This window comes from Schistocerca americana, chromosome 3, assembly GCF_021461395.2.
Source record: "Schistocerca americana isolate TAMUIC-IGC-003095 chromosome 3, iqSchAmer2.1, whole genome shotgun sequence".
NCBI lineage: Eukaryota > Metazoa > Arthropoda > Insecta > Orthoptera > Acrididae > Schistocerca > Schistocerca americana.
Genome location: NC_060121.1, coordinates 276497456 through 276523777, shown reverse-complemented (window position 1 = coordinate 276523777; position 26322 = coordinate 276497456). Strand labels below are relative to the sequence as shown.

Here is a 26322-nt window from a genome sequence, read left to right as displayed (position 1 = left end):
CTGAAAGCAGGTTGGCTTTATTCATGATTCGAATACATCACGTTACTCCCCAGTCATTTGACTAAAAAACTCTATTTTTCAAAATAATCTTCATTTAATGCAACCTCCCTTAGTTGGAGGCCCACATGCTCGCATGGAACCACTCTACAGGTCGACGTCGGGATCAACGTCTTGTTGCATTAATTGAGCTTTCTATCAGGCACGTACTGCTTTCTGCAGGGAGCATCCTTCATTGGGCCAAAAAGGTGGAGGTCGTTTCTTCGATTTCCTGTGCGAAGCACAGTACAGTTACGATTTGATCTTGTACCACGGGCGAAGATATGAACAGAATAATCCCTTCAGACTCGCAGAAGGCCGTCGCCATGACTTTACCCCCTGAGCGCGCGGCTTTGAACTTTTTCTTCGGAGGAGAGGTGGTGTGGCGTCACTTCATGGTTTGCTGTTTTATTTCCAGGTTGAGGTGATGAACCCATGTTTTATCAGCTGTGATGATGATCGACAAAACATTGTCACGATCAGCCTCGTAACGCACAATAAATCCCGCACAGGTGGTCCTTCGTTGCTCTTTAAGGTCTTCTGTTAGGCGGCAAGGAATCCAAGGGACACACCCCTTAGAGTACCCCAACTGTTGTACGAGTGTGTCAGCGCTACCAACAGAGACGTCCAGTTGAGCAGCGAGGCGTTTGATTGTTATCCATCGATCACCTCGAATGAGAGTGTCCGCACGTTCCAACATCGCATGAGTCACAGCTGTGCGCGGCCGGCCAGCACGTGTAAGATCGAACAGGTTTGTGCGACGTTGTTTGATGGTGATGGTCGCCTCGGCCAACTCTCGCCGTACTTTTGTTCACCGCCAGATCTCCACAGACATTCTGCAAGCGTCTATGAGTAACTGCGATGTTCTGGTCTTCCGCCAAAAGAAACTCAGTGAGACCTCTCTGCCTGGAACGCATCTCAGTTATAGATGCCATTTTGAAGGTTAGGTACAGCGTTGCCACCTACTGGAACTTCAAGAATCTACAGGGGACGAAGCGAGAGTATTCCACAAAGTCCTACAACAAAGTTCGTATTTTTTTGAAGCGAAACTGGCCGAGAAAAAGGTGTGTTGCATCACTAATTGCACGCCCCTCGTATGGCTTGCAGCAAGTAACTAAGAAAATTTAAGATATATCAGATATGTTCTTTCACATAACAAATGACTTATTTAACGATAATCTTTCCGTTGAAGTTATTTGAATACTTAATGATTAACAATGAGAATGTCGATGACTTCAAATGGAAATAAAACTGAATAGCCAAATTTCGGAATAAACCAAAGATATAAAAAATAATTAAGTTTTTGGAAAAATGATGAAAATGGATATTGGATGACAGACACATAATTGGAAAACATATTTTGCGTATAGGAGTACAAAACTGTTTTTTTTCACGTCATTAAAGCTATATGCAATGTGAAATTACTATTTTGTTTGTATCGTACGGTGAATTAATGTAGTGCATCGAATAGACGATTTCCTTAACTGTTTCGAAAAGTATTATATATAGCAAAAGATGGGATATTGATCAACTACATATCGCTACGGTTCTGACAATGTGAAGTGAAGAACACGTGTCACGTTGAAATGACGTGTCAGTGCTACGACAACCTGTGCAGCAATATTACGTAAAACTAAAACTTTATTGTCCTACCTCTGTGGCTTTCCGAAGCAGTGAAGCCTCGGGTAGCACTTGTTACGTTTCCCTCCTTCCTCTTTATTCTCTTCACTGGGCGAATGGAATACCCAATAGTTCGTGAAACCGTCTCAAGCACACTTCTTAATGAGATTTTTGCTTCTCTTTTTGCCTCTTGTGCCAAAAATTTAATGGCATTGCACTTGTGCGTGATTATGAAGAGCTTTTCCTGCACCGTGTACCATGATATACAGTACAGTGTTAGCGGCGAGAACCTCTAAGTTTGCAGGTCGGCTCTCGACTGTCAGCCCTACGGAGGAATAGCATGGAATGGCCCAGCGCTCACGACAAAAATGATAAAGGCTAAATAGCACGTCATTATGCTCAACTGTGGTATCTCATTGCTCGCATATAACTCTCGCGTTCATCTCAGTCCCGTAGTAATTTACTTAAAACTGCAACACAACACTGGACTTGCGGTATGTTTTGGCAGGCGACAGGTGACTGAGTTATCACACTGACAGCAATCACTCGAACTAGTAAACCTTCCACTTGAGCGTCTACTAAATTGATTTTTTTGCCCTTTGATCGTGTTTGTTGCTGATAGCCCTCATAAGAGGTTATCACATTTATCAGAATCTAAATTAACTTGAATGCTGAAATAATGTTAATGAAATGGCGGTTCTATCATTATTTTAGTCAATTGTTGATGGGTGAGTAATATATCAACAACGGATTGATCTCCTACAAATGTTGTGGAAGAAGTTTATTGATTAAAAATAGGACAAACAATACATGTTAAGCGTGATTACAAAATAAAATATGAACCGATGGCAGCACAGATATGCAACAAACAGTTAACACTCCCATGTGTGGCAGCTGGTTGGCAATGACTAATGTTTGTCTGAGTGAACTATTTACTCTGGCTCAAAAAATGGATTCGCAATCTGGAATTATCTAACACTGAATAGATCTTGATTGATTCGTTCTACACAGAAGCGGTGCAGCTGAGAACGAGTGGTGCGACTGTGATTCTGTTTGCCCTAACAAGCCGTTGCAGCACGTGTGGCGCTCTCTGGTACCGGTCGTGGTTCCTGCGTCTGCAGAGCAGCAACGTGCCGCGCCTGTAATTCCCTATCGCAGGCACGACATATGCAAAGTCGCAGCTGCCATCCTGTTAGACGGCTCGCAATTAATCTCTAATGGAGCCTTGAGATCTCGGAAGATTCCAGGTTATGACACTCCCATTCGGCGGTCGTAGCAAAAAAATGGCTCTGAGCACTATGGGACTCAACTGCTGAGGTCATTAGTCCCCTAGAACTTAGAACTAGTTAAACCTAACTAACCTAAGGACATCACAAACATCCATGCCCGAGGCAGGATTCGAACCTGCGACCGTAGCGGTCTTGCGGTTCCAGACTGCAGCGCCTTTAACCGCACGGCCACTTCGGCCGGCTACGCGGTCGTAGCATGGACCAATTTGACTCACTTATACAGCAGTGCGAACAAGAGGATCAAAGGTAAAACTGGCATACCTATCACGAATAAGATTGCGCTCGGCACAGCGAATTTTACGGAATGACTGACGTCTAAACTGTCAGTAGAGCTATATCCTAACCACAGGCTCCCTAGTCAAGACCAGTGCTGGTCCGAAATCACACTCAGGACAAGTGTGCCAGCTGCAACCTATTCATAACACTAGTAAAGGCCACTGTCCTCTCCAGACCAGAGTCTGAATCGGAAGTTCAAGTTTTTCCTCTCCCCACTTTCCATGAAACCTTGGTAAACTCCGCAAAAGCACTCCCACAACTTCCTAATCAAAGTTAACGGTATTGTTCTCTTTTCAGGAGAGGCAAGCAGCCTCTGACACGCAAATTCCCGCGCAGAGAGGAGCAGATGATATGCTCCCGACTTGTATTTTCCCACGGCCACTTTAGGCCGCATGTTATTTTGAGTGTCCATATAGCTCTAAAATGAACAACACGTTTATCATGGAGATCATTATCTGGACAGCCCGAACGTTACTGCCTGTCCGACCAGGGGCCCCGGCTAAACTAAGAGATGTGCTTTTGTGTCCCAACGTAGATAGTTTCAGACTCGCCATAAATATTGAATTCCTTCTAAATTGTTTTGAAGGCCTCGGGCTTCCCAAAAAACTGTGGAGGCCAAGGGACGACACCACTCGTTGGCTCCCTTGACAACGCCCGGTCCATGGAAACGCGAATTTCTATGGCCACCATCCCTGTTCACAGAGGGAATTTACGACACTGTCGTAACACGTCGGTTAGGCGACCTAAATTTCTCTCATTCCCCCTGGCCTTTCTGTGGTAAGGGCGCCAAACAGGCAGATACAGGTAGGGTGTTTTTCCGCCTCTTCGACGGAATGCATTGTCTGCGCACTGTTGCAAGGTATTCTTAGGGCCCAACATTCTGCCCTCAGTAAGTGCTTTGAGATGTTCCTTTCCTTAGTAGTTGCATGTGGCTTTCAAGCCCCAAACGCCTACTGCAAGATTTACTGCCAGCTTGATCTCAACTCTGGAAAAATACTATTCGAAATAGAGCCACCATAAAGATCCTGCATGCATTAACAACATACATGCTCTCATCAATGCCTGCTCATGCTGATAACTTCCTGTCGTCTCACGAAAACAGGTCTTGAGTGTAAAATCAACTTTAAATTGTACCCTTGAATATGGAGAATAGTGAGAGAGTGATTTGTCCTCTCTCAAAAACATTTTCTAACTTTTAATTTTTAATTGATACTTGATCACATGTGAATAGCTGTGCATTCTTTCCTACTGATTTCAGAGTTGAATATTGGTTTTCTAGTTTGTTTATAAGTCTTTAATGTGGAATACATTTCAATTAATGAGCCAAATTTAGCGCTTCTCCGACTGTTATGATTGCTGTGTGGTCGTTCCTGGTCATCTATAGCCCCATGATAAGCATTGTTTAATCAGTGGTCCTAGTGACCATTTGATTTACGCTCGTAAGTAGGATGTAGTCAGATACTTTTAAGGGCATCATTCTCTTTTGGTTCCACTTGCTAGAAGAAGTGGCGGGCACACCAGTGCACCGCCGCAACCACACAGAAGAAAGCTTATGTGATTCACTGACGGATGTTGTTGTCCCCTTTAGTCTCTCACGTTGACTGTGGTGGCAGTAGGAAGGGTGTCCGATGAGATCGCGTGAATAAATTCTTGCCATATTATGGAATAATAAGACTAAGCCCATCATCAAGGGATGAAGCTAGAAAGAAGAAGATGTAATTAATCAATTTTCATGACCAGCCAAAATATTATCTTAGATACAGGTTTTGCAATAGTGACTGTTCTTCGACAGAATCCTATGAGATTTTATTGTGGTGCTAGCCATTATACGGCGCAGTTGAATTCTTTTCTGCTGCAGCACTGCCGTAAGAGAATTTTGTAAATGTTGTTGTGCCAGTAAGATAATTCTATCACAGCTAGTTTCAGTTAAATGACATCATGAGAGGAGTAATATGTTAAGGTTTTTTAACATGTTCATAAGTATTTAGATGAGAAATGAATGTTTGCTTTAACGTACCAGTAATCCTCTCCCCCCCCCCCCCCTCCAAACCTTTAAGGAATCAACCTCCCAAATATAAAACAGCTCCAAATGTCTGATTACCTTACAAATGGGTTAGTGTTTAAAATATTTAACGTTAAGAAAGTAAAACAGTTCTGCTCCTTAATATGTAAGGTATGGCACTGGGACACTGTTGATGTTCAAGCTGGTCCAACATGTGACCAATTGGGGACAGACCTGGGATCTTCCTGGGCACTGGATTACCTTAACAATATGCATACAGTTTGTAGAGATAAATGCCATTTGTGGACAAGAAGTGCTGAGTTAAAATGGAACCAAGATACAGTTGCATGAAAGAGAAAATGAAGTGAGCATGTGGCATTGTTGGCCGGGAGGCCCCATGCGGGGAAGTTCGGCCGCCGAGTGCAACTCTTATTTCAGTTGACGCAACACTGGGCGACTCGCGTGCCGGTGATGAGGATGAAATTATGGTTCAAATGGCTCTAAGCACTATGGGACCTAACATCTGAGGTCATCAGACCCCTAGACTTAGACCTACTAAAAACTTACCTAACCTAAGGACATCACACACATCCATGCCCGAGGCAGGATTCGAACCTGCGACCATAGCAGCAGCGCTGTTCCTGACTGAAGCGCCTAGAACCGCTCGGCCACAGCAGCCGGTTGATGAAATGATGATGAGGACAACACGACATCCAGTCACGAGCGGAGAAAATCTCCAACCCGGCTGGGAATCGAACCTGGGCCCGCTGCATGGTAGGCAAGTACGTTACCACTCAGCTAAGCAGGCGGACATGCATGACAGGTAATACATGAGGATGCAGGATGCCTGTGACGTGCTGTCATGCCGTCAGAGTTGCCTCAGTCATCAGCAGCCGTGACCTGAAGGCATATCCGATGGGGTGCTCACACAATGACTTCATAAGTAACACCGCTATGTTACTCCAAAAGAATGGGACCTCTATCCAGGTCGCCACCAAATTCGCCAACGATGATCATCTGCGGAACAGCAAAACCGCGATTTATCACTGAAGACAATGCGACACCCTTCATCAGCAGTCCATGATACCCAACGTTGTAACCAGTCCAAATGCAGCCGTTTTACTGTGTTGTTAACAGCAGCCTATGCATGGGATGGTAATTCCCTAGTTTTGCTGGTGCTAGGCTCTCACCAGTGGTATGTGATGACTCAGAAGGTTGCAGGGAGTCCATCACTTGTCCTTGACTAGCAGGTGCAGATGTGAAGGAATTACAGTGTGCTTGGTGCTCAGTATGGGAATCCTGCCTTGTGGTGGTCAACCACAGTCGGCCGAAACCTTGACTACGAGTATCCCTGCTCTCGTGTTCCAGCATTGGACCATTGTTACATCCAAAAGTCTCACAGATCTGGATATAGCACGACTCTACCAGCAGGCCAGAGGGAGACCGAGGATGAGGTTCCTTACAAACTCTGTCAGGTTGTGCTAACGCTGTCTCAGACGAATACACAGGATCTTCGTGCCCATCACAGTGACCACTCAACATCTGACTCTCTTCACGCCCATTATACTCCCTACCAGGCCCTGTAACAACACTAAACACGAACAACGCTAATGCCCTCTGGTGGTCGTTCTAACAAACACAAAAAATTGGAAGTCTAATTATTTACGTACCCGCAGATGGTATGTACAAGTACAATGTTAGATTGATATTCATCCATGTCTTCTAGGTACTTCACTTTTTTTTTAGCATGCAGTGCGTTCACTGGTGTGTAGAAAAGAATTGGTGAACCATATCTGGATAATATTTTCGTTCGCCTTGATCTCCAAGTGGAGCAAACAATTTCTTCAGTCAAATCATGCTGAAGCGTAACATAGAGTGGTGTTTGTACAAACTTTGCAGTGCGTCAGGCTTGAACTGAAAAAGATCTCAATCGTAGTAGGCTCATTAAGTGTAGTATCAGCTTTCAACGTCTATGATATATGGAGGGACAACAACGTTCATATTACCAACTTGATGCTCATAGTGGCTGAGCTACAGCAGCATGCAACTCAGCACACCATCACACCAAGACCTCTAAAAGAAGGAGTGTGTGCACCTATTTTATCAGGGAACGCAACACACAAGAGACACTTGCGTATCCCTGATTTCGAGAGCGTGTAATGTACCAAAAGAAACATGATGACAGAATCATTGCTAATACTACAACTTGTTCCGCCCTGAAGACCGTGATTTACAGATAGGACATTTTGTGAAATTCAGAGACCAGGATGTGTTTGTATCACACCAATTTCCTCAATTAGCTCTGCAGGACAGATGCTAGAGATTATTAAGCTTGTTCATACGACTCAACATCAGAAGGTGATTTAAATCACATATTTTTTTCATCTGATCGATATGCCGATCAGCATGTTAGTTTGTCCAAGAGGCTAAGCAACTACTACTGTACTACTAACCACGCAACAGAAAACGCAGGAAGTTAGAATATAAACATAGGATTTTTAAGAGCTTGGATCATGCACTTACAGCTATCAGCAACTATACTACCAAGATAAATTCGTACTAGTAATGTAATATTTATCTATTGCTTATTTATCTCGACTAGATTAGGGCCCTTTCTTACATCTGATCATGAGTGACAAATACCAAAGATATTACAAATTCCCAATAATAATAATAATAGTAATAACTGACATTAATAATAATAGTAATGGTCATTTACAATAACATAGATTAGCTCAGCATATTTGAAGCCATGTTTAGATAATCAAAAGCGGAATGGATGACAAAAGTGAAGAACGCGCACTCTTACGGGAATCTGCGAGATGCCGCGTGTACTGAGCGTAATGGGGAAGGGGCAGTACATTAGCAGTGAGTGGATAAGTTGCTAGGGTAGTCAGGCGCAAGGGCGATAGCCACTGTGTCCGTACGCCTTCGTGGTCAGCGCAACTGCCTATTAAGCAGGAGACGCGGGTTCGTATCCCCATCTGGCACAAATTTTCAACTTTCCCCATCGATTTAAATCAGTGCTCATTCACAGCCAATGTCTGTAATTCCGTTGTGTCTTAATTCATAGGGGCTACTGGATCAAAATGGTGTCCGTTCTTTGAGACATGTCCAAAAGAACGGACACAACATATATACGAAATGACAGTGACAGTGGCTGCTAGGAAGGAAGAGAAACCTGTCGACAAGGGGTAGGGAGTAATTCTGAGGGAGGAGGACTGACGAGAATGAGCTGCACAGAACGTAGGAAAGATGGCTATTGTGACATAAGGTGGAGGATTAGCTGTCATTTGAGATTTTGAACTAATTTAATTTCTTTGATATTTTGAGGACGGTTATCCTAAGGCGGGTTCCTGGGTGAAGAAAATGATTTAGAGAAAATGTTAGTTCGGCAATAGAATAAGAGTTGAACACAAATAAGAGGAAGTGCAATGACTGATCAGACGACAGAGCAAACTTAGAGCATGATAATCTCTACGCTTATCGATGTGAAGCCACGTTAATTGTTTATAGGCTGGTGTGAAATGGTCGCAGGACGGGGTGGTCGAGCGGTTCTAGGCGCTTCAGTTTGGACCCGCGCGACCGCTACGGTCGCAGGTTCGAATCCTGCCTCGGGCATGGATGTGTGTGATGTCATTAGGTTAGATAGGTTTAAGTGGTTCTAAGTTCTAGGGGACTGATGACCTTAGAAGTTAAGTCCCGTAGTGCTCAGAGTCATTTGAACCATTTTCTTTTTGTGATATGGTCGACAAAGTGTACGTCACAAATGCATCTTACACAAGCATTCATCGGCAGTTCCAGCGTGTGTGAGCTTTCGTACGAAGTATAGCCAAATATGTGGATTATTGGCGTCTCTACAACCTTCTTTCGAAGCTCGAAAGGCAATACTTTTTCATATTTCTGTAGTGAGTGAAGTGGCGCTAACACGTTTTCTTACAGACTGTGGTTTCGTGTTCTGATAAGTGTAAATGGTGGTCCAGAATTATCCGCAAGTTCTTTACAGAAGAAGAAAAGTTTTTTCTGTGCCATTTAGGATTAATGGTAGAAGAGATTATCTGAACTGAGGGGTAATAAGCGATTAAGTTTGCTTGCGTTTTATATGGATTAAAAAAAAAGGAAAGATCCAAACCTTTGCTCTGTGACCGCACTGTTAGGACAAATTTATCGGCATTTACGTACTGGATGGTTATGCACAGGTTTGTTGAACTTGCACACAGATATAACTGAATGTCTTCAGCTTATAGCTGATTTTTGCAGTGGGTGAGATTAGTTGACCCATCATTAACATATGAGAAGAGTAATGGGCCCAATATTGATCCTTGTGGGACCCCTAATACTACATTTCTCCTTTGTGACCTTTTTATTCCAGTCATTTCACAATGTTGGCGGGATATAAGGTATGAGCGGAACCACTGTACATTGTCGAAAATTTCGCTGAAATCGAGAAAGCACATAATAGTCTCCTGTTGTTTATCTACAGCTTGAGTCAGTTCGTCAGTCACTTTATAAGAGTAGTCGTCATGCTGCAATTTTCCGGAAACCGGACTGATATTCGTCTAAAAGGTTATTTGATGTTAAATAATTAACAAGCTGTTCATGAAGTATGTGTTCTAAAGCTGTCGGTAATGCTGATAGAATGCAAATGAGCCTATAATCTGAAAGCTGTTTCGCAGAGTCCTCCTTGGGCAATGATTTTATGAATACCTGCTTCTAGGCTTTCGGAAAGAGGCTGGAGGTCATAGGATGGTTAAAAATGTCCGTATTTTGCGCAGAAAAATGTCGACTAGAAGTTTAATCATCTGCGCTTTTATATTAGCGTGCCCTGCAGCTGCTGAACGAATTTACGCAACTGACTTCATTAGCGGTTTAGGGCTTCCAAGCTACAGAAATAATTTTTTATTTGTACCAGTCACTGATACTTTAAGGGCATCGATGGTTTGCGCCTTGTGCATTGGTCAGGTCAAGATATCGGCGTGGCGAAATACTCATTTAGTTCCTCAATAGAAACCAGAGGTTCAGCTGCAGATTTGGGTTTGCTTATTCCTTTACATCATAATTTTTCCACAGTATGGCAGATCTGTGAAAGTCCTCAGTTAGCAAGTGAGTATAGCTGAGCTTTGCATTCCTGACAGGTTGACTAACTTAGTTGCGTAGTTGCTTGTAGGTGAGATGATTATTATCAAAGGTCATGAGCGGTCTGCGTGCCCTGTATGCTGAATCTCTGACACTCATAAGCTGTTTGAGGTGGTCTGCAAGCCATGTTACCTGTTTTCCCCTTTCTCGTACTGTTTTTAGAGGATCGTGTTTGTCGTATAAATTATTGAGTCTCTCAGTGAAGTTGGATAGTTCATTATTTATTTCGAAGTTATTTCCTGCCGTTGTCTGCCAAGAAATATAAGCGTTAGCTGTAATCTCAGAGATATTCATGAGCTGAAAATCTGTAAAATTTGCCACTTGCGGTTTGTTCTTTTGGTGCTGCAACGAGAATGTCATCATGAGCAGACAAATCAGGGCAGGAATCTGAGCATTGCAAATACTCTATTTGGAGATTTGGTTGTGAATATGAAAACAAACCTACTGCTGCTAGCTGTATGGTGAGAGGCCCAAGTGGAATCAGTGCAAGGTTTGAGTAGGAAAATATTTGTGTGAATTTTGATACAGAAGGGCTCTTAGCAAATTTATGTTGGTATCTCCAGTTACAATTACGTATTCATCCAAAGACTCAAGACATGAGAGTGTACATTCAGAGCTAGAGAACTCTCTAACTTTAGGTGGATTGTGTACTGTGCAGATGAGACGCTTTCTATTGTGCGATTTAATCTCAATGAAAATGTATTCAGGCTGCTTGTCTTGTTTTTTAGATGTGAGCACGACCATGGCGAACAAATCTAGGCGTAGGTATGCTGCCATACTGCCCCCTCCTCTGTTACGTCTACAGGGTGGTCCACTGATCGTGACCGGGCCAAATATCTCACGAAATAAGCGTCAAACGAAAAAACTATAAAGAACGAAACTTGTCTAGTTCGAAGGCGGAAACCAGATGGTTGGCCCGCTAGATGGCGCTGCCATAGGTCAAACTGATATCAACTGCGTTTTTTTTAAAAATAGGAACCCCCATTTTTTATTACATATTCGTGTAGTACGTAAAGAAATATGAATGTTTAAGTTAGACTACTTTTTTCGCTTTGTGATAGATGACGCTGTAATAGTCACAAACATACGGTTCGCATTTATAGACAAACAGTTGATAACAGGTAGGTTTTTTAAATTAAAATACAGAACGTTGGTGCGTAAGAACATTTTATTTCGGATGTTCCAATGTGATACATGTACCTTTGAGAAATTATCATTTCTGAGAACGCATGCTGTTACAGCGTGATCAGGCCGGCTGCGGTGGCCAAGCGGTTCTAGGCGCTTCAGTCTGGAACCGCGCGACCGCTACGGTCGCAGGTTCGAATCCTGCCTCGGGCATGGATGTGTGTGATGTCCTTAGGTTAGTTAGGTTTAAGTAGTTCTAAGTTCTATGGGACTGATGACCTTAGATGTTAAGTCCCATAGTGCTCAGAGCCATTTGAACCATTTTCTTACAGCGTGATTACCTGTAAATACTACATTAATGCAATAAATGCTCAAAATGATGTCCGACAACCTCAATGCATTTGGAATACGTGTAACGACATTCCTCTCAACAGCGAGTAGTTCGCCTTGCGTAATGTTGGCACATGCATTGACAATGCGCTAACGCATGTTGTCAGGCGTTGTCGGTGGATCACGATAGCAAATATCCTTCAACTTTCTCCACAGAAAGAAATCCGAGGACGTCAGATCCGGTGAACGTGCGGGTCATGGTATGGTGCTTCGACGACTAATCCACCTGTCATGAAATATGCTATTCAATACCGCTTCAACCGCACGCGAGCTATGTGCCGGACATCCATCATGATGGAAGTACATCGCCATTCTGTCATGCAGTGAAACATCTCGGTAGAGCATTACGTAGGAAATCAGTGTACATTGCACCATTTAGATTCCCATCGATAAAATGGGGGCCAATTATCCTTCCTCCCATAATGCCGCACCATACATTAACCCGCCAAAATCGCTGATGTTCCACTTGTCGCAGCCATCGTGGATTTTCAGTTGCCTAATAGTGCATATTATGCCGGTTTACGTTACCGCTGTTGGTGAATGACGCTTCGTCGCTAAATAGAGCACGTGCAAAAATTCTGTCATCGTCCCGTAATTTGCACAGAAATATGGTACGGGTGCAATCGATGTTGATATAGCATTCTCAACACCGATGTTTTTGAGAGTCCCGATTCTCGCGCAATTTGTCTGCTACTGATGTGCGGATTAGCCGCGACAGCAGCTAAAACACCTACTTGGGCATCATCATTTGTTGCAGGTCGTGGTTGACGTTTCACATGTGGCTGAACACTTCCTGTTTCCTTAAATAATGTAAGTATCCAGCGAACGGTCCAGACACTTGGAAGATGTCATCCAGGATACCGAGCAACATACACAGCACACGCCCGTTGGCCATTTTGATCTCAATAGCCATACATCAACACGATATCGACCTTTTCCGCAATTGGTAAACGTTCCATTTTAACATGGGTAAAATCACGAAGGAAATACCGTCCGCACTGGAGGAATGTTACGTGATACCACGTACTTATACCTCTGTGACTATTGCAGTGCCATCCATCACAAACCGAAAAAAGTGGTGCAACTAAAACATTCATATTACTTTACGTACTACACGAACATGTAATAAAAAATGGGGGTTCCTATTTAAAAAAAACGCAGTTGATATCCGTTTTACCTATGGCAGCTCCATCTATCGGGCCAACTATAGCTCCATCTGGTTTCCCTCTTCAAGTTAGACGAGTTTCGTTCTTTGTAGTTTTTTCTTTTAATGCTTATTTCTTGAGATATTTGGCCCGGTCACCATCAATGGACCACCCTGTATAGTGTCTGAGAGAAATGTAACCATCAAGACTTATAGAACTGGAACGAATACAGGGCTTCAGCCATGTCTCCGACAGGAATGTAATATGATAGCTGAAATCTTGAAATATGCTGCAGAACTCAGTCGGGTGGGCTGGTAAGGGTAGCAAATTTGTGTGAGCGAGTTGCAGAGTAGAGCTGTGACAAGTAGTTTCTGCTGCATTGTGGCAGGTAGGAGGAGTTGCCCCAGTCAATCACGCCCCACTGCCTTGCAGAATGCGGTGGGCAGGGGAGAAGAGAGACGCACAGGTCTGTATAAGGCAGGTAGGAAGCGGGAGAAAGTGGCCAGAGGAAGTGGGAAGTCCAAGATCAGTTACGCTTGTCTGGCACAGGGAGTGAAGGTGAAGTTGCATGAGTTTTGTAGAGATCGATAAATCACAGTGACAAGATGAGCAGTGTTTGATGATATGAGACAATGGTAATAAAAGAGCGATTATACTGAAAATAACAATAATAATAATAATAAATATAATGCATCCAACACACGGCTAAGAAAAGGCAATATATACAGTGATACGGAAGGATTAATGATTGCAATACAGGATCAAACAATAAACACCAGATATTACAACAAGCAGATTATTAAAGATCCCAATACCACAACAGATAAATGCAGACTTTGCAAACAACAAATAGAAACAGTAGATCACATCACAAGTGGATGCACAATACTAGCAAATACAGAATACACCTCAAGACATGACAATGTAGCAAAAATAATACATCAACAACTTGCCATACAACATAAACTAATAAAACAACACGTTCCCACATACAAGTATGCACCACAAAATGTACTGGAGAACGATGAATACAAATTATACTGGAACAGAACCGTTATAACAGATAAAACAACACCACATAACAAATCTGACATCACACTCACCAATAAAAAGAAGAAATTAACACAACTAATCGAAATATCCATACCCAATACAACAAATATACAGAAGATAACAGGAGAAAAAATTGAAAAATACATCCAACTGGCTGAGGAAGTCAAGGACATGTGGCATCAGGATAAAGTTGACATTATACCAATTATACTATCAACTACAGGAGTCATACCACACAATATCCACCAGTACATCAACGCAATGCAGCTACATCCAATCGTATATATACAACTACAGAAATCTGTAATTATTGATACATGTTCAATTACCCGAAAGTTCCTAAATGCAATGAAACATATACCGTACAGTTAAAAGGAAGCCACGCTTGATCAAGGTCCGCGTCACTTTCCATTTTTAACCAGACATAACGTCTGAGAAAGGAAAGAAATAATAATAATAATAACGGTAATGAATGAAAAAGTAAGGGCAACAAAGAAACTGTATATCTGGGAGATTATGTCAGTAATGAATAAAACGATTACACTGAGATGACGGAAGTCATAGGACAGCGATACATACGTATACAAATGGCGGCAGTATTGCGCACACAAGGTATAACACGGTAGTGTATTGGAGAAGGTGTAATTTGTACTCAGGTGATTCATGTGAAAACGAGTCTTACACGGTTATGGCCACACGACAGGTATTAACAGACTTGAACGCGGAATAGTAGTTGGAAGCAGAAACATGAAACATTCTATTTCGGGAATCGTTAGGGAATTCATTATTCAACCGTGTCCCGAGAATACCAAATTTCAGGCATTACCTCTCCCCACATACAACGCAGAGACCGACGCTAACGACTGGGAGCAGCGGCGTTTTCGTAGTTGTAAGTGCTAACAGACAAGCAACACCGCAGAAATGAATGTGGGCCGTGCGGCGAACGTATCCGTTAGAACAGTGCGGTGAAATCTGACGTTAATGAACTCTGGTATCAGACGACCAACGCGAGTGCCTTTGCTAACAGCACGAAAACATCTACAGCGCCCTTGGGCTCGTGACCATCCTGGTTGGGCCCTAGGTGACTGAAAAATAGTGAACTTGTCATATGAGTCCCAATTTCAGGTGATAAGAGCTCATGATAGGTAGGGTTCGAGTGTGGTACAGGCCCCACGAAGCCATCGACCTAGGTTGTCAAGAAGGCACTGTGCAAGCTGGTGGTTGCTCCGTAATGGTTTGGGCCGTGTTTACATGGAATGAACCGATCACTGACTGGAGGTAGTTGTGTCTGGCTACTTGAAGACCACTTACGGCCGCGCGGAGTGGCCACGCGGTTAGAGGCGCCATGTCACGGATTGCGCGGCCCCTCCCGTCGGAGATTCGAGTCCTCTATCGGGGATGGGTGTGTGTGTTGTTCTTAGCGTAAGTTAGTTTATGTGGTGTGTGAGTCCAGGGACCATGGTCTCAGCAGTTTGGTCCCTTAGGGATTCTCACGCATTTAAATATTTGATCCATTTGCAGCTATTCATAGATAATATGTTCCAAAATAAGTGGAATTTTTATGGATGATAATGGGCCACGCCACTGGGAGTTGTTCGAGATTGGTTTGAGGAACATTCTGAACAATTCAACTGAGTGATTTGGCCACCCAGATCGCCCAAAATGAATCCCACATAATATTTATCGAATATAGTCAGGATGTCAGTTCATGCACAAAATCTTGCACTGCCATCTTTTCGCAATTATGGGCGGCTTTAGACGTGGTGTGGCTCAATATTTCTGCTGCAGACTTCCAACGTCTCGTTGAGTCCGTGCCACGTTGCGGTGCTGCACTAAGCCAGGCGAACGAGGTCCGACACGATATTAAGAGGTGTCCCATGACTTGCGTCACTTCATTGGGTCTGGCAATGAATTAATCATCTTAATCAAAATCCTGTGACATTAGTGAAGTAGTAGTGAAATAACAGTTATATTGGTACTGTAAGTAAGAAAAGTGAACAAAAATGTATAACTAGTGTTAAAAGTAAATCAAAGAAGGTAATTGATCATAACAGGATACTGGTTTCAAGGAAAAAAATGCTACAAAATGAAATGTTTCTTTACAAAAGACCACTTTAGTCTCGGTCAGCTTAGGCTTTTAAGTTCCATGATGTTAGTCACAGAATGCTTTTCCGTAGCTGTCTTTACGATTATTCCACCATCCCAGGTCCACACATCCGCATAACTGAGTGATTGCACTGTTAAATACTTTCATGCTTTCACATGTTAGATCTTCGCGTTTGGTCACTCCTGATTTCACTAATTTCTTCTTTGCCCCAAAGATTTTAATTTTCTTGTGATAGGCGTGTCTCTTTTTTCTTTCTTTCTTTAAGCTGGAATTCCTCATTCTGCTCTGTGTCTCCTATCAATGCAATGTTCTGAGACTTGTCCATATAATTTTTCACTAGTGATTTTAAAGAATACATCTTCTGTATTTTTGTGGTGTTAATACGATGCTGACTAGATGGTGAGTAGAGCAAATGTCAATCAAATTGCATAAAAATAACTTTGTAAGGTATATACACAGATACGAGTGTAACTAATGGTCCGTCGCCTGGACGTGTAATGTTGCAGGATACCCGCCAAATTGCTGAGCGTGTCAGTGGGCAGCGTGAACATCAAGTCGGCCACCAAAGTGCCTGTGTCCGCAATCTTTGTCCACTCCAAATACAACAGCGATACAAGCCAGAACGATATCGCTGTTCTCAGGGTAAGTTTATGCGGCCTAGTCTGATCACACTTAGCACATCAGTGATGTGTACCGTTCCTACATCTCGAAGGCTGTTGTGTCCAATCTTTTCCAATCTTTCGACTCTCTCGCCAGCAACTTTTTTGCACAAACATGTTATGTATTAAACTGCAGTGTAACCAGGACCAGCCATGTCAAAGTAAACATCACAGACTTCCATTTTCGAAGCAATGGAACTCAGTTTGGAAAGTTGTCACCAGTTAAACTGCATCAGTTCAAAAGGTTATTTAAGCACTGGGTAATTGGCTGAGGCAAAGATGATAATTATTTATCTTCTCTCAGAAGGACTGAAGTTCTTTACAGTTTTGTGAACATCAAATTGTCAATAGCCACTAACAATAAGTATTGTCTGATCTGCAGCATGTCTTCTTTACTTACAAGGAAACCTCCCCATCGCACTCCCTTCAGATTTAGTTATAAGTTGGCACAGCGGATAGGCCTTGAAAAACTGAACACAGATCGATCGAGAAAGCAGGAAGAATTTGTGTGGAACTATGAAAAAATAAACAAAATATACAAACAGAGTAGTCCATGAGGAAGATCGGCAATATCAAGGACAGTGTGAGCTCAGGAGCGCCGTGGTCCCGTGGTTAGCGTGACCAACTGCTCAGCGAGAGGTCCTTGGTTCAAGTCTTCCCTCGGGTCAAAATTATAACTTTTTATTTTCAGTTTATGTGACAAGCTCTTATGTTTTCATCACTTTTTTGGGAGTGATTATCACATCCACAAGAAAACCTAAATCGGGCAAGGTAGAAGAATCTTTTTACCCATTCGCCAAGTGAACTAGTTAGGTGGGTCGACAACATATTCCTGTCATGTGACGCACATGCTGTCACCAGTGTCGTATAGAATGTATCAGATGTGTTTTCCTGTGGAGGAATCGGTTGACCTATGACCTTGCGATCAAATGGTTTCGGTTCCCATTGGAGAGGCACGTCCTTTCGTCAACTAATCGCACGGTTTTGCGGTGTGGTCGCAAAACACAGACACTAAACTTATTACAGTGAACAGAGACGTCAATGAACGAACGGACATATCATACCTTTGCGAAAATAAAGACAGTAAAATTTTCAGTCGAGGGAAGATTTGAACTAAAGACCTGTCGTTCCGCAGCTGCTCACGCTAACCACGGGACCACGGCGCTCCTGACTTCACGCTGTCCTTAATATTGCCTATCTGCGCATGGACTACTCAGTTTGCATATTTTGTTTATTTTTTCATAGTTCCACACAACTTATTCCTGTTTTCTCGATTGATCTGTGTTCAGTTTTTCAAGGCGTATCCACTGTGCCAACTTATAACTAAATCTGAGGGGGGTGCGATGGGGATGTTCCCTTGTTAGAATATGATCTAGCTTTTCAAAGCATCTTTAGAAAAATAGAGACTTACGAAAGCTGTACGATAGGCCAGATTACTGATTACTAATTACTAATACTTTCGGTATGTATGCAAAGATTTCTTAGGTGATCTCAGGTGGATGCAGTGACACGTGACATCCAGATAGTAGGGAATAGACCTGGTTAGCAGTTGAAAAATTGCTTACAGTAACGAATGTCAGTATTTGACAATAAAGGCAAAAGGGCATTTTTAGCATTGTTAATGGCGAGAGGCGTCATCGAGTGTAAGAGGACTGGTCAACAAAGATTGAGACTGATTTATTTCACAGATGTGTATTACTCGTTTTCAATGTTTACGTGATCTTTTTCAAAGTACTCCTCTCCTACTTGAATGATCTTTTTATAGCGTCTCTGCCAGTCCTCGGAACACACGTGGATACATTGCTGTAGAACTCAGTTCCTCCAAACAGAACTTACGTCATACAGGAAATGTATTCGCCACTGGCGATTTAAATTTTGACAGCAGTTTTTGTAGGTTAAATTTTGACATAAGGTGAATGGACCCATTAAAAGTAACATGGTACACTGGTTTATATACTTATAACTGACAATCTAGAGCCCTACCAGACACTTCCATTTAGACTGTAAAAGTAGAGCTGAAGACAACTTCTTGATGGTAGTGTTTCCCGCAAATAAAGACAATGGTAGTTGAATTTCATATCTGCCCTGTGGAAATCTTCAAACTATTTCTTTCTGTAGGAATCAGAGGACACCGCACAGAGTACTTCCACACAGAGCACTCTTCTCGGTATCCATTCTTGCTATAACGCTACCGACAATTTGAAATCAGTATGCCATCTACTGAGGGTTCTCAGAAACTTCACGGCCCCAGATGAGTGAAAATCTTAGTGCGATGAACGTATTTGTGTTTTTATGGAATGTTAATGAATTTTCTCACTCAAATATCGAAGCTCCTAGGGAGCATACCTTTTAAGATTGAGATTAGATAAATATATGTTCGTTTAGAGGAGGTCATTCTACAGGGTGACCCAAAAGTCCGTTAACATCTGAAAATTCAATGCTCCACGGAATAATGTAAGCAGATGGCTATAAATTGACACACTTGCTTGAAATGACATGGAGTTTTATTGAAACCGAATTCGTGATTACTGTTTCTTGCGAGAAAACTGAATAAATCCAGAGCCCTCTAGGTTTTGGAAATGAAGTTGTAGGGAAAGTATTCTATTTGGCACTCTGTCGCTTCCGCTTCCTCTAAGAACAACTGTACTTCACATGCCTATGTGCCCGTATGTACCACCTGGGCTAGAGTTATTGTAACACTTTCTCTCCGACGTTCTCGCAACTCTTCTAGTGACATGAGAACGTAAGTCTTTCCCTGCTCCGAGATTATCATCACTTCCTGAGTTCATGCTTGTATCTACTTGCCTATAGCCTCCACTCTTGTTATTGGACGTTGGTGAACCGTGACAGACAGGTATCGAGAGTTCATATCCACCATCAAAAATCGGATTACACAGATAATTTTGCTCCATCGGTACTAACCTCACAGTCGCTACATGATACAACAGCGCCGAGTTCTTCTCAGTTCCACCACATACTGTAGCTCTGCGGGAAATTTCTTTTGTGCCTGGATTAATCCTGCTGAGAATTGTTACGGAGGCAACAGTGCGAAACTAAGTCTTTACTGCATGATAAACTACTTCTTGCAGCGTTGCTACTTCCATTTTTGCGTCGTCGAGTCTATCCACTCTACAGTCATTCTTCCGTCTAATGCGCTTAACTGATTCTGTATTCTCTATAAGTTCTTGTTTATTGTTTACATAGTGTTTCTCGTGCACAGTCCTACTTGTTTAGTTAGTTCCCTACCGTCTTGGTGGTTTTTTTACCACACTCTCTTCTAGAATTGACAGCTGCATAGTATGCCATTCCCCTGTGGTTTTAGTGGCGGCTGCTGACAGTATTTGTCCCACCGTGTTATTCAAGTTTCGTACGCTCTCACCGTCCACTGCACCAAATACAGCTTTCAGCAACTTTGCTCCTGCGTCCAACCACTCTATTTTTCTTCGCACTTCTGACTGCGGTGCTGCAATAGTTGTTTACTTAACCTGTGTTCTCAGTTTCCCGTAAGAGGGCCTTCGCTCTTGGTACTCACCCCTTCCTTCCGCTAAAAGTTTGTCACTCTTTGGTTCCTTGTGTATTCCCACGAATACGGTTTGTAACCTATGAACCTTATTCCTTACTTCAATCTCAGATCAATCTCAGTTCTACCGATGGCTAATCAGTATCACATCTGTGTGTCTGGAAAACAATATTCCAGAATTTAGAGGCTACTTCTGAACTCTATTCAGTACTCCTTCCATGACGAAGTGTAACAACATCAGGAGTATGACAGTGATCTCCGGACGTCCATGCTGGTACGATTCCTAAGAGAAAAGAACTTTTACCATTACCCTCCCTTTTCCAAATATGTGTATAGATGAGGGAGAAAAAGACAACAGTAAAAAGAAGTCCTATCCTACTCACCAACAAAAATGGAAAAGAGTAAACTTCCAAAACCCATGATATACACTACAAAAATAAATTCATCGTAGCATTTAACAAAACAAAGACAAAGAATGTACACAATAACCCCTGAAACAACATAGAAACCTGATCAGAAACTACTTATCATCCGAGTGCGTAACGTGCACTGTGTGTATCCTAACTTTCATAGACGCTCTTTTTGGTACTGGTGTAGCTGATGGAACATGTGACAATGCATTCACAGCTCCTTTGAATGGCCTGACCCTGCTGACATGAGCAGCAGAGGGTTTCTTTGGTAACTGTAACTTAGTCTTTACTGGGGACGTCATTTCAGTAACTTGGTGTGGACAATGGCACTTTTTTCTGTGATCTATAGGTGTTTCTCGTGTTGTCGCTAGTACCCACAGGCCAGTTCTATACTGTGACAGTTTCCCAAACGTTTCCCGTCCGTTCCTGACGTTCTAAGGCTTTCATGTTCACTTACTTCGCGTAATCGTTTTACAAATTTCTTTGCTGGCTCACTATTAGCTCCAAGTTTAGGCTTAATCATGTTGAAGGAGGCGGCATCTTTCTGCTGTTCTCATATGGCGAAAGACCGGTACTGGTGTGTAATTTGGAACTGTATGCCACGCCTATACAGGGTGGTCCATTGATAGTGACCGGGCCAAATATCTCACGAAATAAGCATCAAACGAAAAAACTACAAAGAACAAAACTCGTCTAGCTTGAAGGGGGAAAACAGATGGCGCTGTGGTTGGCCCGCTAGATGGCGCTGTCATAAGTCAAAGGGATATCAACTGCGTTTTTTTAAAAATAGGAACCCCCATTTTTGCAGTTGCCTGGATGTGTAAGGTACTGGCTGTTCTTCAATATCTATATTTTGACTTAAAATACACCATTACTGGCGTCACATGAGAAGATGAACTGCTTCTCAAAGTCAGTAAATATCTGTACTGGATCCGATAACAGTGCTTTCTTCAGTGTCTCAAATGCTGTTTGGACACACTATTGGCCATTAAAATTTTTCCTCTTTTATTAGTAAACGATTCAAAGGCTCTGAGGCTTCTGCAAAATTTCTGAAAAATTTTCTATAACACTTACATAGGCCTAGGAACGATTCTATTTGCTTCGTCGTTTTGTTACGAGAAGTCAAGGACAGCTGATACTGTTCGGGTATCAGTTTTTACACCTTTTCCACTAATAACGTTTCCGAGGTAGTTCACTTCTGTCTGTGCAAAATGGCATTTATCCAAGCTAAAAGACGGACACGGTGTTTATAGTGTGTTGAATACTTCTTTTACACGTTTCATGTGTTCTTCCATATCTTTTGAGAATACTGTTTATCCAAGTATACCACACACTACTTAGGCTTTACTCCATGAAGCGTTTTGTATAACAGTCTCTGAAACGTAGTCAGTGTGTTCTTGGATCCAAAAGGCGTTCTGCGATACTGATAATAGCCCCATGGCGTCGTGAAGATTGTTTTAGATCTACCTTCTGAGACTACTACTAGCTGCAGATATTCACCGTTGAGAAACACATGCATTGGCTCAAATCGTCTAAAGTCTCGGTAATATTGAGGTTAGGATATGTATCAGCGTCAGTTTTCACGATCAGATATCGAGAGACGCAACAGAATCTATATTTTTTAGCACCATTAGATGATTTTTTTGAGAACAATGACTACCGATAGGCTCCCTTAATGCCCGTTTTAGAAAGCTCTCAATTGGATAATGATGCAATTACAAGACTTGAATTACAGTGGTAAAAACTAGTCATCGTTCAATGCGACTACGTTAACAGTTTTATCGATTTCTAGTGTGAGGTCTTCAATTAACATGACGCCAGCGGTGAATATCCTTTCAAAGAACTTGCAGAATTTCCAATATCTAAGGTAGTACTTCCTTGGTCGAACGGCGAGGTAGAAAGTATTCAGCCAATGGAATATCGTGAAAATGAAAATAAGGAATGGAATTAGTGCGGAAATGGTAACGTCATATTAAGGATTCATGTAAGTCTTCGCAGAAAGGATCCGTGCTGCCATAACTATGTACATCCTGAGGCAGTTCTCAAAACAATTGGAACAAGTGAAGCATATAAATCGAGACTCCAGCTTCTCTTTCCATTTTCAGTATTCGTCAAGAGAAAGCAATGTAGTCAAGAGTGGTTAGCCATCTCAGCAATAATGGGATACTTAGTAAATCACATCTTGGACTTCAAAAATGCTGATCCACTGAAACAGAATTATACCAGTATAGTTTCATTGCCCACATAATAGAGTCTTTAAATAGTTAAATGTCACCAATTGGAATGACATTACATTACAGAAATTACAATTCTACATTATGAGTGGAACAGCATACGAGTCGTTTAAGACTTCTTTACAGAACAGGCAGCAAAATGTTTTTATATGGTTATATGATTTAAGGAAGTTTCACACTTTATCTAAGTGGGCTGAAATTACATTAGGTGTTCCACAGGGTTCAATCATGGGTCCCCTTCTGTTCTTGATATACGTGAATGACCTCCCTTCTTATCTGAAACAAGGAGCTAAACTGACTCTGTTTTCTGATGATACAAGCATAATTGTTAATCAAACAAAAGAAACTCCAATAGAAAATGATGCAAATAATGTCTGTGGAAAAGTTGTTGACTGGTTTTCTGCGAATGGGCTTGCTCTCAACTTTGAAAAAACACAGTATATCCTATTTTCTACTGCAAGTATAGTTTCTGCAATAAATATAACAAATCAATAGAAGTCAGTAACCAGGGAAGAGTATACTAAGTTTTGGGTGTACATATGCAAGAGAATTTTAATTGAAAAATTCACATTTTAGATCTCATAAAGCTTGTATGGTCAGTAACTTTTATAATCAGAATAATTGATAATTTTGGGGATACAGAAATTAGCAAGCCAACATACTTTTCATACTTTCACTCTCTGCTGTCATACTGAATAATACCTTGGGGTAACTCAACAATTAGGCAAAATGTATTCACTGCTCAAAGGAAAGTGGTTAGAATAATGTGTGGGGCTCATAGTCGCACATTTTGTAGGCATCTATTTAAAAGGTTAGGAATTCTCAGAACAGCCTCTCAGTACTCAGTAATGAAATTTGTTCTCAATGACATGGACCAGTTTAAAAACAGTGAAATTCATGATTGTAATTCCAGAAGAAAGAAAAATTTACACTGTCATCTTCTTAATCTATCTTTGGCACAGAAAGGGGTAAAACATGCTGCTGTAAAACTTTTCGGTAAATTATCAGATGAAATAAAATGTCTGACAGATAGCAGTAATAGTTTCAAAAATAAATTGAAATCATATCTCCTTGACAATTCCTTTACCATGGATGAATTCTTGAATAGGAATAAATAAATCTATAGGTATAATATATGCACTTTGTGCCATTTAAGAGAATAGGATAGGTAATAAAATTTTAAGGTTTAAAAGACACCGTTGATTCATGTGTGCATTTCTTATGCACTTAACAAGTTCTGCATCATAACAGTTACTGTGAAATTGATCAATAGAACACGTAACTAACTATGAGAACGGTGATGAAAATGATGAAGTCGACTTTCTTATCCAGTTTTAGGTAAGTCTGGTCAAAAAAATGTGATTTATGTAGTCTGTTTCTAGAGTGAATGGCGTTTATTTATCATTTCTATGCTGCAGATTAAAAAGAATTTAGTTCTTTTAAGGCATTTTTAAATATTTTTTTTACTCTCACTGTGGCTGGAGAAAGTTATATGCTGTTGGCAATACTGTTCTTCCCACCTACGAGGTATAGACTAATGACTGACATGGGCGGATCCGTGTCTCCTAAAAATTTATTTTCCTTGCCACGTACTGAGCCTAACAACCTGCATTCTGTCTCTACACACGTATGTGCAGTACTGCGTCCTATGGTAATGGTTGCAGACGTTCGATGCATTACCGCTTGCGTTTAACGGACTCTTCTGCAGATGCTATTTTACCTGTTTATTTATTTACTTATATTTTTATTTCTGTGGTCCTGTGGTTTATACTACACTAGTAGCAATCCAGCTGACAACACTGCTTCTGAAGATGGCTCTTACATCCACATCTGTAACATTTAATTTCGAAGACGAAGACGTTATAACACTATAGGTTATCACCATGAAAGCGAGTCCCCTATAGTGTTACTCTTCGATGGGAATTAAAATTGATGGCGATAGTGTGTTAATGGAAAGTAAATAATCGGATAACTGAAAGATTGCTTATTGCAAGGGAGCAGCAGTTATTCTAGTGGTAATAAAACCTACGGTATTATTGTTGTAAAGTAAACCAAAATACTGTCGCCAGCCTAATTTGGCAAAGTATTCGAAATAAATATACTGTTAATAAAGTAATGTAACTACTGTTTTGAACTCTACTTGAAACGGAAAGCTGTTTGGTAAATCGGGCAAGAAAACAACAGCAACCCTAATATGTATTCTCAAAGTAGTTAGCTATGAGCAACATAGATAAATGCTTAAATGTATTGGCAACAAACTGTTTCACACTAACGTATACTGTATGTTTTAAAATCTGAGGGACAACGTTCATCACAAAGTACTACTTTATGATGGAGAAGCACATATAAATTGGCCACATGGTGCCTTTAATACTACACTATTGAAAGACAGTAATATTTAAATAGTTACTAAACTGTCATTTTATCTAACATGAAAACGATTTGTTTCACTGGAAGCATATGAGTCTGTACTATACAGAACATAAGTAAAGCATGCAGACCCTGAATCTGTTCTGTTTTTAATAAGGCCTTGCCAGTTATGATTTTAATTGTACAAATGTCTCTAGGGTAATTATTGAACTTTAGAAACACTTTCACTGTAAAATTTACTAAATTAATGGCTAAATGTAAGGTGAGGAAGCCGGAAGCTGTTCTGTCTACTGACTGTGTTTTGGACTAATAAGACACAGTAATAATTCACCTATAAACACACATAAGGAAACAAAAGAGCAAATTCAAATACGTAAAAGAGCAGTGCAGATAGATAACTTGAGGTTTTTGAACTGTAATGGCCTGTACTTGGTTTTTTATCATCACTGTTCTACTATGCAGCTTATAGTATTGTGCAAAACGTTTCATAGGAATTGAAAATCATCCCTCCAACTAAACCCTTTTCAACACTCATTATTTTAAAATACTTTAGCTATGCACTTTGATGACCACATGGAGCCTTTCACACAAAATACTAACTAACCGGTTAAGAAAATTGTTAATTCAAAAAAGTTAATAATTATGTTGAACACTTATGATTCTGCGGGCCGTTATAATCGGGAACATCCTGAATATTTCGGCACCAGGAAGAGCAACCTATCGAGGTAAACGATTAAGGACAAATCAGTGTACGCGACACAAAGTTAAGAATGTAACAGCTACGAGGGCTATCCACAAAGTACATTACGTTTAGGAATTAAAAATAAATAAAGTATTCGAAAAATGTTTTATTATACACAGATGAAAGCCACACTTAAATACTACTTTTCTACATAGTTGCCATTTAAATTAAGGCACTTATCGTAGCTATGGACGAGCTTGGAAATTCT

At 41.3% G+C, this 26322-nt stretch overlaps 1 protein-coding gene across 1 annotated transcript in view; it reads left to right on the top strand.

Moving 5' to 3' along the window:
* The window catches only part of LOC124607268 (trypsin alpha-like), a 162027-nt gene that overhangs the window by 76686 nt on the left and 59019 nt on the right, over nucleotides 1–26322 (top strand). The window contains exon 4 of the mRNA XM_047139547.1: nucleotides 16686–16821. Coding sequence (XP_046995503.1) covers nucleotides 16686–16821 — 136 coding nt within the window. The remainder of the gene's footprint in view (nucleotides 1–16685; nucleotides 16822–26322) is intronic.